The 15,359-nt window shown below is 35.7% G+C and overlaps 1 protein-coding gene across 1 annotated transcript; it reads right to left on the reverse strand.

The window, feature by feature from the left end:
• Positions 1-6,395: 6,395 nt before the first annotated feature.
• LOC142229166 (glucose dehydrogenase [FAD, quinone]-like) lies at positions 6,396-8,440 on the reverse strand. The gene is made up of 2 exons (XM_075299703.1): positions 8,115-8,440; positions 6,396-8,055 (listed from the first exon to the last, which is right to left on the reverse strand). The coding sequence occupies exons 1-2, from the start codon at positions 8,412-8,414 to the stop codon at positions 6,472-6,474; spliced, it is 1,884 nt and encodes a 627-aa protein (XP_075155818.1). The 5' UTR covers positions 8,415-8,440; the 3' UTR covers positions 6,396-6,471.
• Positions 8,441-15,359: the final 6,919 nt, after the last annotated feature.

The raw sequence follows: 15,359 nt of genomic DNA on the forward strand, positions 1-15,359 counted from the left end.
GCCTGGCTCTATTAGTTAAAAAGCTATATGAAATTGTTCCCAAAAGTGGTTTCTTGAATGGTGTCCAATGGCCTTAAGAAAATAAGCGCTATTTAGCCTATAACATCTGTCGAACCGATCCTCAGATTGCGGACCCCTCTTGAAGGAGTAAATTTCAACCAATCCGGTTGAAATTTGGTACTTTGTGTTAGTTTATCGTCACTAATATTCATGCAAAAATTGGTCCATATCGGTCCATAATTATATATATAGCCCCCATATAAACCGATCCTCAGATTTTGCTTGCGGACCCCTCTTGAAGGAGTAAATTTTATTCGATTCGATTCAAATTTCGTACGTGATACTTACATCACATGGTCCCCAACATTCGTCCAAAAATTGGTCCATATCGGTCCATAAATATAATCATATAAACCGATCCCCAGATTTGACCTCCGGAGCCTCTTGGTGGAACAAATTTCATGCGATCAAATTGAAATTTTGTATATGGTGTTAGTAACAGGATAGATGGCGTCGCTAGTATTAAATGCATATTATTTTTATATAGTAACAACCTTCAAATGATTCGTGTCAAAATTTGACGTCTGTAAGTCAATTAGTTTGTAAGATAGAGCGTCTTTTGTGAAGCAACTTTTGTTATTGTGAAAAAAATGGAAAAAAAGGAATTTCGTGTTTTGATAAAATACTATTTTCTGAAGGGAAAAAATACGGTGGAAGCAAAAACTTGGCTTGATAATCAGTTTCCGGACTCTGCCCCAGGTTAGGTTAGGTTAGGTTAGGTTAAAGTGGCAGCCCGATTAAATTTCAGGCTCACTTATTAGTTAAATGTGATACCACATTTAACTAAAAGTACCTATTACGTATGGGCACTTCTAGTCTTAACCACTGAACCTTCTCTATTTTTTACTTTTGTGGAACCAACTAGATTGCTCCAAAAACATTAACAAACTGCTTAAGTTAACGTTTTCCAGGTCAGCCAGTAGTCTAAAGCTATATGCTCCTAAAATTCGCTTACGCCTTATACAAAAAAAGCAGGACACTCACACAAGAGGTGTTTAGGTTAGGTTAGGTTAAAGTAGCAGCCCGATTAAATTTCAGGCTCACTTAGACTATTAGTCCATTCAGTCCATTGTGATACCACATTTAACTAAAAGTACCTATTACATATGGGCACTTCTAGTCTTAACCACTGAACCTTCTCTATTATTTACTTTTGTGGAACCAACCAGATTGCTCCAAAAACATTAACAAACTGCTTAAGTTAACGTTTTCCAGGTCCGCCAGTGATCTAAAGCTATATGCTCATAAAATTCGCTTACGCCTTACACAAAAAGCAGGACACAAACACAAGAGGTGTTTAATTGATTCCTTTTCCTCCACATCATGATAGCTCATACAATAGTCATTATACTTCGCACCTATAGTTTTTGCAAATTCGCCTATCAGGCAGCGACCCGTTATAGCAGATATCAGGAGTGCTATCTGACGCCTTGAGAACACTAGCATATCTAGTGTGCGGTTTAAGTTTAAATGGGGCCATATTTGCTAGGTGTCGTTACAACCCTTGCAGTTTTCCCATCGAATATTGGCCATCATAACAGCCTTATCACGCAGTAAGAGCTTGCAGGTGGCCAGAGGCATACCAACAGATTCTAGTTCCCCTGCAATATGTAAGGTAGTTCCTAGCCTTGCTAACACATCTGCTTCGCAGTTCCCCGGTATGTTCCTATGGCCAGGCACCCATATTAGGTGAATATTGTTCTGCTCAGCCATCTCGTTGAGAGATTTGCGGCAGTCTATGACCGTTTTCGAGTTAAGGAACATAGAGGCCAAGGATTTTATTGCAGGTTGACTGTCTGAGTATATATTAATGCCAATATTTGTTGGAACATTACTTCTCAGCCAATTCAACACCTCTCTTATTGCCAATATTTAAGCCTGAAAAACACTACAGTGATTAGGTAATCTTTTCGCTACTCGAATTTCCAGATCTTTAGAATATACTCCGAATCCCACCTGTCCATTCAATTTGGAGCCATCAGTATAGAAATCTATATATCTTTTATTCCCCGGGGTCTGTGTACACCACGCCTCACTGTTGGGAATTAGAGTTTCAAACTTTTTGTCGAAAAGTGGTTTTGCCAGGGTGTAATCCACTACGTTAGGCACATCTGGCATTATTTTGAGGACCGAACTATGACCGTACATTTTTTCCGACCACAGCGATAGCTCGCGCAACCGCACAGCCGTTGTTGCAGCTGACTGTTTGGCCAAAATGTCTAAAGGCAATAGATGTAGCATGACATTAAGGGAGTCTGTTCCTGTCTTACTAAATGCGCCTGAGATACATAAGCTCGCCATACGCTGAACTTTATCTAAACAAGTCGGTTTCTGAAGTGCCGGCCACCAGACTACAACACCATATAGCATTATAGGTCTAACAACTGCCGTATATAGCCAATGCACAATTTTTGGTCTTAGTCCCCACTTTTTCCCTATTGCCTTTTTGCACGAGTACAAAGCTACCGTGGCTTTTCTCGCCCTCTCTTCAATATTAAGCCTAAAATTCAGCTTCCTGTCCAAAATAACGCCAAGGTATTTTGCACACTCACCAAAGGGAATTTCAGTACCCCCTAAGGAAATGGGCCTAACCGTGGGAGTTTTGCGATCTTTGCAGTACATGACTAGTTCTGTCTTTGCTGGATTTACACCAAGACCATTATCTTTCGCCCATTTCTCAGTCATCCGGAAAGCTCTCTGTATAATATCTCTGATTGTGGATGGGAATTTTCCCCTGACTGCTAGCGCCACATCATCTGCGTATGCCACCACTTTTATCCTTTCTTTTTCTAGGGAAACCTCTGCCCCAGGGAAATCAACAATAATTGATTGGTATGCAAAATTCAAGCGTGGTGAAATGAGCACGGAGGACGGTGAACGCAGTGGACGCCCGAAAGAGGTGGTTACCGACGAAAACATCAAAAACATCCACAAAATGATTTTGAATGACCAAAAATGAAGTTGATCGAGATAGCAGAGGCCTTAAAGATATCAAAGGAACGTGTTGGTCATATCATTCATCAATATTTGGATATGCGGAAGCTCTGTGCAAAATGGGTGCCGCGCGAGTTCACATTTGACCAAAAACAACAACGTGTTGATGAATCAGAGCGGTGTTTGCAGCTGTTAACTCGTAATACACCCGAGTTTTTCCGTCGATATGTGACAATGGATGAAACATGGCTCCATCACTACACTCCTAAGTCAAAATACAGTCGGCTGAGTGGACAGCGACCGGTGAACCGTCTCCGAAGCGTGGAAAGACTCAAAAGTCCGCTTACCGCTTTGGGATGCGCATGGAATAATTTTTATCGATTATCTTGAGAAGGGAAAAACCATCAACAGTGACTATTATATGGCGTTATTGGAGCGTTTGAAGGTCGAAATCGCGGCAAAACGGCCAGGCCGAATCTTATGTACCCTCCACCATGTATTGCGTAGAATCTTCTACGAAAGACTGTCATCCACAATCGAATTAATTGGGTTGTGGTATCTTAAAACTTCTTAGCATCGTTTTCTAAATTGTGAGTTAGTCCATAGGTGGTATATATTAGACAAAAAAGGTATGTATTGGTAAGTCTACAAATAATTACGAATCGATATGGACTTTCGCACGGTACTTAGAGAGTCAGAATTGAAATATGGGGTCGCTTATATGTGGGCTATATACAATTATGAACTTGATATAGACCAATTTTTGTGTGATTGAGGATCTATTTATCTGAGGGCTTTATATAACTATAGACCGATATGGACCTAGTTAGGCATGGTTGTTAACGGCCATATACTAGCACAATGTACCAAATTTCAAATGACTGGAATGAAATTTGCTCCTCCAAGTGGCTCCAAAACCAAATCTCGGGATCGGTTTATATGGGGGCTATATATGATTATGGACTGATATGGACCACTTTTGGCATGGTTGTTAAATATCATGTACTAAATTCACGTACCAAATTTCAACCGAATCGGATGAATTTTGCTCTTCCAAGGGGCTCCGGAGGTCAAATCTGTGGATCGGTTTATATGGGGGCTATATATAATTATGGACCGATATGGAATAATTTTTGCATGGTTGTTAGAGACCATATACTTACACCACATACCGAATGTCAACCGAATAGGTTGAATTTTGCTCTTCCACGGGGCTCCGGAGGTCAAATCTGGGGATCGGATTATATGGGGGCTATATATAATTATAGACCGATATGAACCAATTTTTGCATGGTTGTTAGATACCATATACCAACACCATGTACCAAATTTCAGCCGGATCGGATGAAATTTATTTCTCTTAGAGGCTCCAAAAGCCAAACCGGGGGATCGGTTTATATGGGGGCTATATATAATTATGGACCGATGTGGACCAATTTTTGCATGGTTGTTAGAGACCATATACCAACACCATGCACCAAATTTCAGCCGGATCGGATGAAATTTGTTTCTCTTAGAGGCTCCGAAAGCCAAACCGGGGGATCGGTTTATATGGGGGCTATATATAATTATGGACCGATGTGGACCAATTTTTCCATGGTTGTTAGAGACCATATGCGAACACTATGTACCAAATTTCAGCCGGATCGGATGAAATTTGCTTCTCTTAGAGGGTCTGAAAGCCAAATTTGGGGGTCCGTTTATATGGGGGCTATATATAATTATGGACCGATGTGGACCAATTTTTGCATGGTTGTTAGAGACCATATGCGAACACCATGTACCAAATTTCAGCCGGATCGGACGAAATTTGTTTCTCTTAGAGGCTTCGAAAGCCAAATCGGGGGATCGGTTTATATGGGGGCTATATATGATTATGGACCGATGTGGACCAATTTTTGCATGGTTGTTAGAGACCATATGCGAACACGATGTACCAAATTTCAGCCGGATCGGATGAAATTTGCTGCTCTTAGAGGGTCTGAAAGCCAAATTTGGGGGTCCGTTTATATGGGGGCTATACGTAAAAGTGGAGCGATATGGTCCATTTGCAATACCATCCGACCTACATCAATACCAACTACTTGTGCCAAGTTTCAAGTCGATAGCTTGTTTCGTTCGGAAGTTAGCGTGATTTCAATAGACGGACGGATGGACGGACGGACATGGTCAGATCGACTCAGAATTTCACCACGACCCAAAATATATATACTTTATGGGGTCTTAGAGCAATATTTCGATGTGTTACAAACGGAATGACAAAGTTAATATACCCCCATCCTATGGTGGAGGATATAAAAAAGTGTTGTTCCACCAAGGCAACGCCCCGTGCTACAAGTCATTGAGAACGATGGCAAAAATTCATGAATTGGGCTTCGAATTGCTTCCCCACCCACCGTATTCTTCAGATCTGGTCCTAGCGAATCTTGACTTCTTTTGTCAAATGTCGATTTTGGCCAATATTAAAAGCCGATTAGATGATTTTCAAAGATATCAAAAGTCGATTAGTCGAATTTGAAGATTACCAAAAGTTGACTACGATTTTTTTTTTGACAAAAAGTCGATTTTTTATATCCCTAGGGCGGGGATGTATAGTGCAATCCAATAAAAGATTTTTCGATTTCGGTCGATTCTTCGAGTTGAATTTGTTGTCTAACTTAGCTAGACTTACTTCTCCTTATTCTGTACATATGAGCCAGTAAGTAGCTACCAACTAATACAGTAAGAAGGTGAGTGATAAATCAGGTGGATAAAAACGAAAGGTAAGGAAATATGAAGATTTATTCCAGAAGAATAAATCTTGAAGAAGTATGGAAGAAGAAAAACTGTGACCACGCCCATAGAAAAAATCATGAACGGCGTGGTCATTTCGAAACGATCCGTTCATGAAAGTGAATCAACACACATGTGTTGTCAAACTGAGAACAGATGGGGTCAATCCGACAACGTAAAAATGACGCCATACGTTGTCAAGACAACAACCAGCGTTCATGATCTGAGAACGTAATGGTTACGAATTTATGAACAAAATTAAAAAAAAAATATTTTCGCTACCGTGACTCGAACCTGTGTTGCCTGCACGATACGCGTTAACAGTCGCCTTAGCACATTGCACCAACGGCGGAGTTGCCATAACAACGTCTAAGATTATTTTAAAACTTTTCATGGCCAAAGAAAAACAACTGCCGTTCATGAAATCGTGAACGCCCGTGGACGAAATCGTGAACATTCCGTTTTGATTTTTTTGTGAACGTTTCCGTTTCATTTTGACAACGTCCGTTCACGATTGTGAAACGTAATTTTTTCTATTAGTGCAATCCCATAGTTGAGGAGATAAGTTAGAGTTAGTACACGAAACATATATGTCGTTCATGGAGTAAGTAATGAAATACAAACTGAGGTAAGCTTACATAATAACTTTTTTTTTATTTTTTTTTGTTAAATTTATTTCTATAACTTTTTTGTTTAGAATATTTTCTATAGCTCCTCTTTCTGTGCCTTATTCTCGGAATTTTTTATCGCCCATTGTTTGGTAATCATATCAGCTGCCTTCTCACCAATCATTATCGTTGGAGCATTGGTATTACCACTGGTCACATAAGGCATAATAGATGCATCGGCTACTCTAAGATTATCAACACCTTTTAATTTTAATTGAGGATTTACACAAGCTGAAGGATCTGTGGCAGCTCCCATTTTGACAGTGCCCGAGGGATGATAACAAGTACTTGAGAAATAACTGGCATAACAGCGCCAATATTCAGAAGATTTGAAAGAGAAGTTATCACATTCTTTTAGAGGAACATGGATAATTTCCGCTTGTCTTTCCTTGAAAATAAAAGTATTTTCCATTCGGGTCATATAATTGAAGCCTTCCACCAAAGTATCCATATCTTCAGAGGCCTCAAAGTAAGCACTATCTATGATGGGTAAATCCTCTATGGAAGATGATTTGATTTTAATGTGCCCCCTTGATTTGGGATGGGATACCAAAATAAAAACTACAACGACATCATAATTCTCCACTTCATGGCGTATATATTGTTTGTACTCTTCTTTGGCTTCTAGACCATTTAGGAAAATATCAATTCCCAATAGATTTCCACGACTAAAAGACAAATGATGCATTTCTATATTGGGATAAATCTGAGAGGCACTTCTATTCGTTTGTATGAACGTAGTTAAGGGTGTTGTTCCCAATGAGCTAAGTGGTCCTCGTTGATGTATTAAATATTCATAGATATCATCAAGATCAGTTTTTGGGTTAGGTTTTTCCGCCGGAACACGTATGAATAGTATTCCCAGGACATGATCTTGTAGATTTTTTCCTACTGGTAAATTATGTATTACGGGAATATTTAAAGGTTTTAATATATCCCAGGGACCAACTCCAGATAGCATCAGGAGCTTGGGTGAATCTATTGCACCAGCCGATAGTATTACTTCTTTGGCAATATTAACTTTCAAGGTGTGTTGTTGCCTTAGGATGAACTCAACCGATTCCACATGATTTCCTTGTTTATTAAAGTTGATTTTGGAGGCTTGAGCATTTTTGATAATTTTCAAATTGGGTCTTTTACTAACTTTGGCCAAATAACTTTTACCAGTACTAAAACGGCGACCATTCACTACGGTACCTCTAAGTTTAGTTATCCCTACATAGGAGCCTTCAATAAAATCCTTTACTTTAGGAATACCCAGTTCCTCAGATCCTTGATAGAAAATATCCAATAAATGATTATCGTACGGACCATATTCACCCAGAGTAACATAGCCCATGGGATGAGTTTCATTGCCTTGGGGTGTTTCGGCCTTTTGGAAATAAGGCCATATCTCATCATAACACCAGCCATCATTACCTTCAGCACACCAATGATCATAGTCTTGGCGATTGCCCCGAACAAAGAGCATGGCATTCATGGCTCCTGTGCCTCCCAGAGTTTTTCCACGAGGCCAATGGCATTGATCATTTTCAAAAGCTTTACAGGATCGGCCATTTGCTTGAGGATGATAGGCAAAAGAAGAACTTGAATGTTGTACAGCAAAAAATGAGGCAGGCATCTAAGAATATTCCCACATATTATGCTTTGTCCTAACACAATAATCCAAGTGCAATTTACCTCAGACTCTGGAGGTGGATCTCCACCGGTTTCCAAAACCAAAACATTCCAATGGGGATTTTCACTTAAACGGCTGGCAACTACTGATCCAGCTGAACCTGCTCCAATTACCACAAAATCAAAAGATTTTAGACCTTTCGTCAAAGCCTCATCGCCATAATCTTCTGGCCATGTATTGGGATGGGATATATTGCATTGAGCTGCTAAAATACCCTGTATCAAAAACGATACCAATGTATTTACCGTACCCGTACTGGGTATAGAACATTGAGCTGGAAACGTTGCTGATATACCGGACATCTATGAGCTGTGAAGTGCAAATAATAACTAGACGACTACATTCCAAGTATTACGGTATGCACTTTTGTTATTCTTTATAATACTAAGAATTATGATAAGGAAAATAATTAATTACTTGACATAGAAAACACACGAGAAAAAAAGTTGGAAAAAGTAATCGAGATCTTCAGTTTGGAAACTAGTACCTTTTTTACCATATGCTTAAAAGGATAAACGTTTCAAGTACACAGAAAATATTAATAACGTTATTATAAACATTCAATTCAATTTGAAATAGTTTTTAGTTGCATTAATTTTTTTTTAATCGAAAAAAAAAAATGCATTCACAAAAATTACTACAAGCTATTAAATTTTTAATTGGATTAATTAAAATTTTAATTGGATCAATTTTGTTTTTTAATTGGTGTCGGAGATTGATGTTATCAATTCCGTGATTGAAATAATATCAATTAAAAATTAATTGGATCAATAAATTTCGTGATTGACACTAAAACATATTTTTTTTGCTGTGTGGTATAATGTTGCATACTTTTAGGAGTCTTTCAAATCAATTCCAGCTTTTAGATTTTAAAGTCTTTTTCTAAAAATCCCTAAAATATTTCTAATTGTAAAATAGATTAAATATAGAAAAATTTTCAAATAAAAACTTTCAACTTTAATTAACTTTCTAACTTGAAATCTTATTGAATTTTGATATTTTTATCGGAAATATTTTTTCCCTAGACACCACATTATCCTTCGATAGGGTAAACATTGAATAAGAGTATATAACATAATAAAACTTTATTAAACCATTTTAATATAATTTAATTATTTTTTTTTTTAATAATAATGACAAAATAAAATTAAATCAAGACAAGTAAATACGAACTTAAGTTCGACCGGATTGAATTTTAAATACCCGCCACCATGAATCACATAATATAAATATATCCTTTGGAAATTCTTCGTCGAGTTACTTGAAAATTTATAGAATTTAATGGAAATTGGGAGACTTGACAGACGGGGGCTATACCAAACCATGGACCGACTCGCTACACCTAAAGTATTTCTAAATTTTCAATTTCAGGCAAATCGGATAAAAATTGCCGTTTCTAGAAACCCAATAATTCAAATAAGAACATCTGGCTGTATGGGGGATGTACACGGTTGCCCTTCGAGCCACAACTAATCTACCAAAATGTGAAGAAAATTCTACCGAATAAACTACCAAACCAAAAAAATCTTTTGTAGAAAATTTTGTAAATTTTTTTTTCTATAGAAAATTTTGTCACATATTTTATTTCTATAGACAATTTTGTCAAAATTTTATTTCTATAGAAAATTTTGTCAAAATTTTAAGTTTATAGAAAATTTTGTCAAAATTTTAAGTCTATAGAAAATTTTGTCAAAATTTTATTTCTATAGAAAATTTTGTCAAAATTTCATGTCTATAAAAAATTTTGCCAAAATTTTATTTCCATAGAAAATTTTGTCAAAAAGTTATTTCTTTAGAAAATTTTGTCAAAATGTTATTTCTATAGAAAATTTTGACAACATTTTATTTCTATAGAAAATTATGTCACAATTTTATTCCTAGAAAAATTTTGTCAAAATTGTATCTCTATAGAAAATTATGTCAAAATTTTATTCCTAGAAAAATTTTGTCAAAATTGTATCTCTATAGAAAATTTTGTCAAAATTTTATTTCTATAAAAAAATTTTGTCAAAATTTTATATCTATAAAAAATTTTATGTCTATAGAAAATTTTGACAAAATTTTATTTCTATAGAAAATTATGTCAAAATTTTATTCTTAGAAAAATTTTGCAAAATTGTATCTCTATAGAAAATTTTGTCAAAATTTTATTTCTATAAAAAATGTTGTCAAAATTTTATATCTATAGAAAATTTTGTCAACATTTTAATTCTATAGAACTTTTTGTGCAAATTTTATTTTGTCAAAAATTTTAAGTCTATAGAAAATTTTGTCACAAATGTTATTTCTATAGAAAATTTTCTCAACATTTTTTTTCTAAGAAAATTTTGTCACATATTTTATTTCTATAGAATATTTTGTCAACATTTTATTTTTATAAAAAATTTTGTCAACATTTTAATTCTTTAGAAAATTTTGTCCAAATTTTATTTCTATAGAAATTTTTGACAAAATTTTAAATCTATAGAAAATTTTGACAAAATTTTATGTCTATAAAAAATTTTGCAAAATCTATAGAAAATTTCGTCAAAAATTTATTTCTTTAGAAAATTTTGTCAAAATTTTATTTCTATAGAAAATTTTGACAAAATTTTATTTCTATAGAAAATTATGTCAAAATTTTATTCCTAGAAAAATTTTGTCAAAATTGTATCTGTATAGAAAATTTTGTCAAAATTGTATTTCTATAGAAAATTTTGTCAAAATTTTAATTCTATATAGAAAATTTTGTCGAAATTTTATTTCTATAGAAAATTTTGTCGAAATTTTATTTCTATAGAAAATTTTGTTAAAATTTTATTCGGTTCATAATCATGGTTGCCACTCGAGCCAAAAATAACCTACCAAAATGTTATTTCTATAGAAAATTTTGTCGAAATTTTATTTCTATAGAAAGTTTTGTTAATATTTTATTTCTATAGAAAATTTTGTCAAATTTTTATTCTATAGAAAATTTTGTCAAAATTTTATTTCTGTAGAAATTTGTTTTTTAAATTTTATTTCTATAGAAAATTTTGTCAAAGTTTTATGTCTATAGAAAATTTTGTCAAACTGAATTATATACGTATTTGATCGATTTTTTTTTTTGATTTAATATATATCACGTATGGACTTACATACAATTTAGAAGACGGTGTTAGGAGGTTTTAAGATACCTTGCCATCGGCAAGCGTTCCGCAACTTAAGTAATTCGATTGTGGATGGCAGTGTTTAGAAGAAGTTTCTACACAATCCATTGTGGAGGGTACATAAGCTTCGGCCTGGCCGAACTTACGGCCGTACATATACTTGTTTTTTTTTTTATAGAAAATTTTGTCAAAAAAAAATTTTTTTCTATAGAAAATTTTCTTAAAATTTTCGGTATAGCCGAAACAAAGATCGATAGACACCATCTTCCGCATAATAATGCTGGTGACATTTCTGAGGGTTTCAAAGCTTCTCTAAGTGGTTTCACTGGAATGTGGAAAGCCGTTCGGACTCGGCTATAAAAAGGAGGACCCTTGTCATTGAGCTTAATATGGAATCGGGCAGCACTCAGTGATAAGAGAGGAGTTCACCACTGTGGTATCACAATGGACTGAATAGTCTAAGTGAGCCTGATACATCGGGCTGCCACATAACCCAAAACCTAAACCTAATCTTCCGCAGACTTGTTTATGAACCCAAAATACCTATAGATTTTGAATTTCAGGCAAATTGGATAAAAATTCGGATATCTAGACTAGAGGTATGCGCGTGATTCACGCATGAATCACGTGAGTCGTGAAAAATGGGACTAAAACAAATATGTCGTGCGTTAGCGTGCGTGAGAAATAATATAGGAACGTGAATGAGCGTGAATAAAATTTCTGCAAAATCACGCTCACGAAAACAAAAATTAAGATTTAATTCTTAGGCGTATGTTTACTGAAATTAATTTGGCTGTGAATTGTGTTACCTTTGCTTATTCCTGAATTTTTGAATTTTGTGAATTTTTCGTGAGTCTTAAAATAAAGTTTGTGCGTGAGGATGCGAATATAGGTTTTTATTTCCTGAATTTTCGTGAGTGTGAGTGGCTACTATACGTATCGTGCGTGAGAGAGCGTTAATAAATATTTTTCTTGGTGAATGTTCGTGAGTGTGAGTGAAATTTCCCTCACGCGCACACCTCTAATCTAGACGCTCAAAAAGTCAAATCTGAAGATCGGGCTATATGGGGACTGTATCAAAACGCGGACCGCTACGCACCATATTCGGCGTACTTATGTGTGGACGTAAAATTCCTCTAGATTTCCAAACCTGATAAAGCTTCGGATATCTAGATACTCAATAAGTCAAATCTAGAGATCGGGCTATATGGGTGCTATATCCAAATGTGGACCAAATCACACCATATTTGCCACACCTATTTATATACCAGAAATACCTTCAAATAAATTGGGATGTCTACACGCTCAAGACCCCGAATCGGGGGGTCTGTTAGTATGAGGCCTATATCAAAATCTGGACCGATATAGCCCATCTTCGAACTTGACCTGCCTGCAGAAAAATTATACAAAATTTCAGCACGATAGCTTTATTACTGAAGACTGTAGCATGATTACAACAGATGGTTATAGTTATGTCGTCTTAGTCTTATTTAGTAGAAAATCGATATTTGGATGTGTTACGAGCGGAATGTCTAACTTATTATATGGGTATAATAAAATATAACTAAACTAAAAGATGATAACTCTCTGATTATTATATTTATTTTGATTTCATTAAACATTTTTGCTTTGGTGTATGTTTCTGTTTATTATCTGCATTTGAGTGATTATCAAAAAGAAAACAATAAAATAATAATTTGATACTTGTTGATTTGCATGTTAATATTTATATATAAACGCACTAAAATATCAATTTAGTTAAGCAAAACAAAATTACCGCATAAAAACAGCTATTATGCGTAAAGCCAGATTTGTATAAATTTGGGGATAATTATCAAAAGGTTCTGACATTTTTATACTATAAGCAGTCGACGTTTTTAAGTGGAAGCGAAAGAACAAGACAGCCTTTAAACAGAATTTGTGAATATTAAAATTTGTGAATATTTGTTAATATTAAGAGCTAATTTTTTAATTGAAATTTCTTCAATCGGGAAATTAAACTTAGTTGAAAATAAGTCAAATTTTCACTTCGTAAGAAGATCTTTTGAGATGATATATAAAAATCCTTTGTTTTATGTAGTTTTGGAAATTAAATTTTCTAAATATTTGTGTGTATACAACACACAATAAGGACAAATAAAATAATGGAAATTTCTAAAAAATATTTGAAAAGTGCATTAAACGAGTGTGATAAAATATTTGATAGTATTTTTCAAAGATGGAGAGATAGAAGTCGAAAATGTTATGGAAAATACATTTTTTAAAGGTTTTCCTTATTTTTTAAAATGAACTTCGAAATATCGGGCTGCCACCTAATCTAACCTACATTATACCCTGCACCACTTTGTAGATCCATATTTTCGATACCATATCAAATCCGTCAAATGTTTGCGTGCTATATATAAAGGTTTTTGTTCCTCTATACATACACTTAAATCTGACTCGATCTGGATAAAATTTGTAGACTGTAGATTTAAATTTTCAATCGGCTAATCTCCTGGGGTGGAACACAATGTTACTATAAAAAATATGGGAAACATTTAAATCTGAAGCAATTTTTAGGCAACATTGCAAAAGTGTATTTATGATTTATCGGTGGATAGCTATCTATTAGAAATATAGGAAAATTTAAGTCATTATTACAAGATTTCGATTTAGCAGTGGCGATTTTACAAAGAGAATGTTGGTATATTGACCGAAATAAGAAAAACATATAAATGGCATAATAAACCGCGGGTTGTTGCGAGAGTCACCGAGATCTGTGATGAGGAAGCCCTTGATGACTGACTCAATTGAAGCGGCTGATGTGACGGTGGTTGAAAATTTCGATGGTTCTACGGTTCCTCCAGATAAATCTTCACCATTGTAAGGCCGCTTGTACTGCCTTAAAAGTTTTCCTGATCAAAGGAGACATAGATATAGTTCTTATTCAAGAACAAGATCTGTGAATTAAGCACTCCGGGTTTCAAACTTTTGCATAATACCGGTAACGATATAAATCGAGCATGTATAATTGCTAAAAACGAACTAAACTTGTTTCTGCTTCCTTCATTGAGCAATGCAGACACTGTCGTAGCCAGTCTAGAGATATCCAAATGCAAATACTGGGTATCTTCGGTCTACATGGAACATGATAGAGAGTTGCCTCCATGTGCCGTTAAGATCTTAGTTGAGGAGTCACTGAAAACAAAGACATAACTCATTATGGGATGCGATGCAAATGCACATCATAGTATTTGGGGAAGTAGTGATACTAATGCAAGGGGAGAGTCGCTAATAGAGTTTATTTTGCGTACTAACCTGGTAATTTGCAATAAGGGAGATGCACCAACCTTCGTCAACAGAAACAGGCAAGAGGTTTTGGACATCACATTGGCCTCTCCGAAAGTGAATGATAAGATATCTGAGTGGCAAGTTTTGAGGGAACATAGCTTCTCAGATCATCGCTACATCAGTTTCAGATTGGCTGTTCGTACTTCAAAGACCATATTAGGAAAGCTGATTGGAAGAGGTATAGGGAATCGTTCGATATGATGATACCGGAAATACCAGAGACAAATATGAGCACTGTGCAAGATATCGAACACACAATGGAGAGGATTACTAAGGCCTTAAACATCTCACTGAAAGCTGCATGCCCTAGAGGGAAGCCAAGGGGGAAAATCGACCACCATGGTGGTCTACGGAGTTAAGTAATATGAAATCGTGCAGGAAGCTCTTTAACAAAGCAAAATCCACCAGAGCTCCTGAGGACGCTTACAAGAAGGATCTGAGAGGATAAAAGCGAGAACTGAGAAAGGCTCAGCATAACTCTTGGAATGATTACTGCAGCAGTATTGAGAAAACGTCCGAGGCTTCCAGACTACGGAAGGTACTAGCATCCACTAACTGCGCTCCAGGTTTCATTAAAACATCGGAGGGCAATTGGACAACGTCCAGTGGGGAGACGCTGGAGGTACTAATGGACACATATTTTCCTGGAAATCAGATGGTTGAACCATGTTCTGGCGGTGCCACAGTTGCTCAGCGGTCGTTTCCTGTCGAGGAAATTGTATCGGAAACTAGAATAAAATGGGCGGTGCCACAGTTGCTCAGTGGTCGTTTCCTGTCGAGGAAATT

The sequence above is a fragment of the Haematobia irritans genome, chromosome 3, assembly GCF_050003625.1.
Source record: "Haematobia irritans isolate KBUSLIRL chromosome 3, ASM5000362v1, whole genome shotgun sequence".
NCBI lineage: Eukaryota > Metazoa > Arthropoda > Insecta > Diptera > Muscidae > Haematobia > Haematobia irritans.

Bases quoted from the DNA above. Each gene is read 5' to 3' on its own strand.
- LOC142229166 (XM_075299703.1), bottom strand. From the start codon at position 8,414: ATGTCCGGTATATCAGCAACGTTTCCAGCTCAATGTTCTATACCCAGT. The intron at 8,056-8,114 runs GTAAATTGCACT...GAATATTCTTAG, and splicing joins ATCCACCTCCAGAGTCTGAG to ATGCCTGCCTCATTTTTTGC.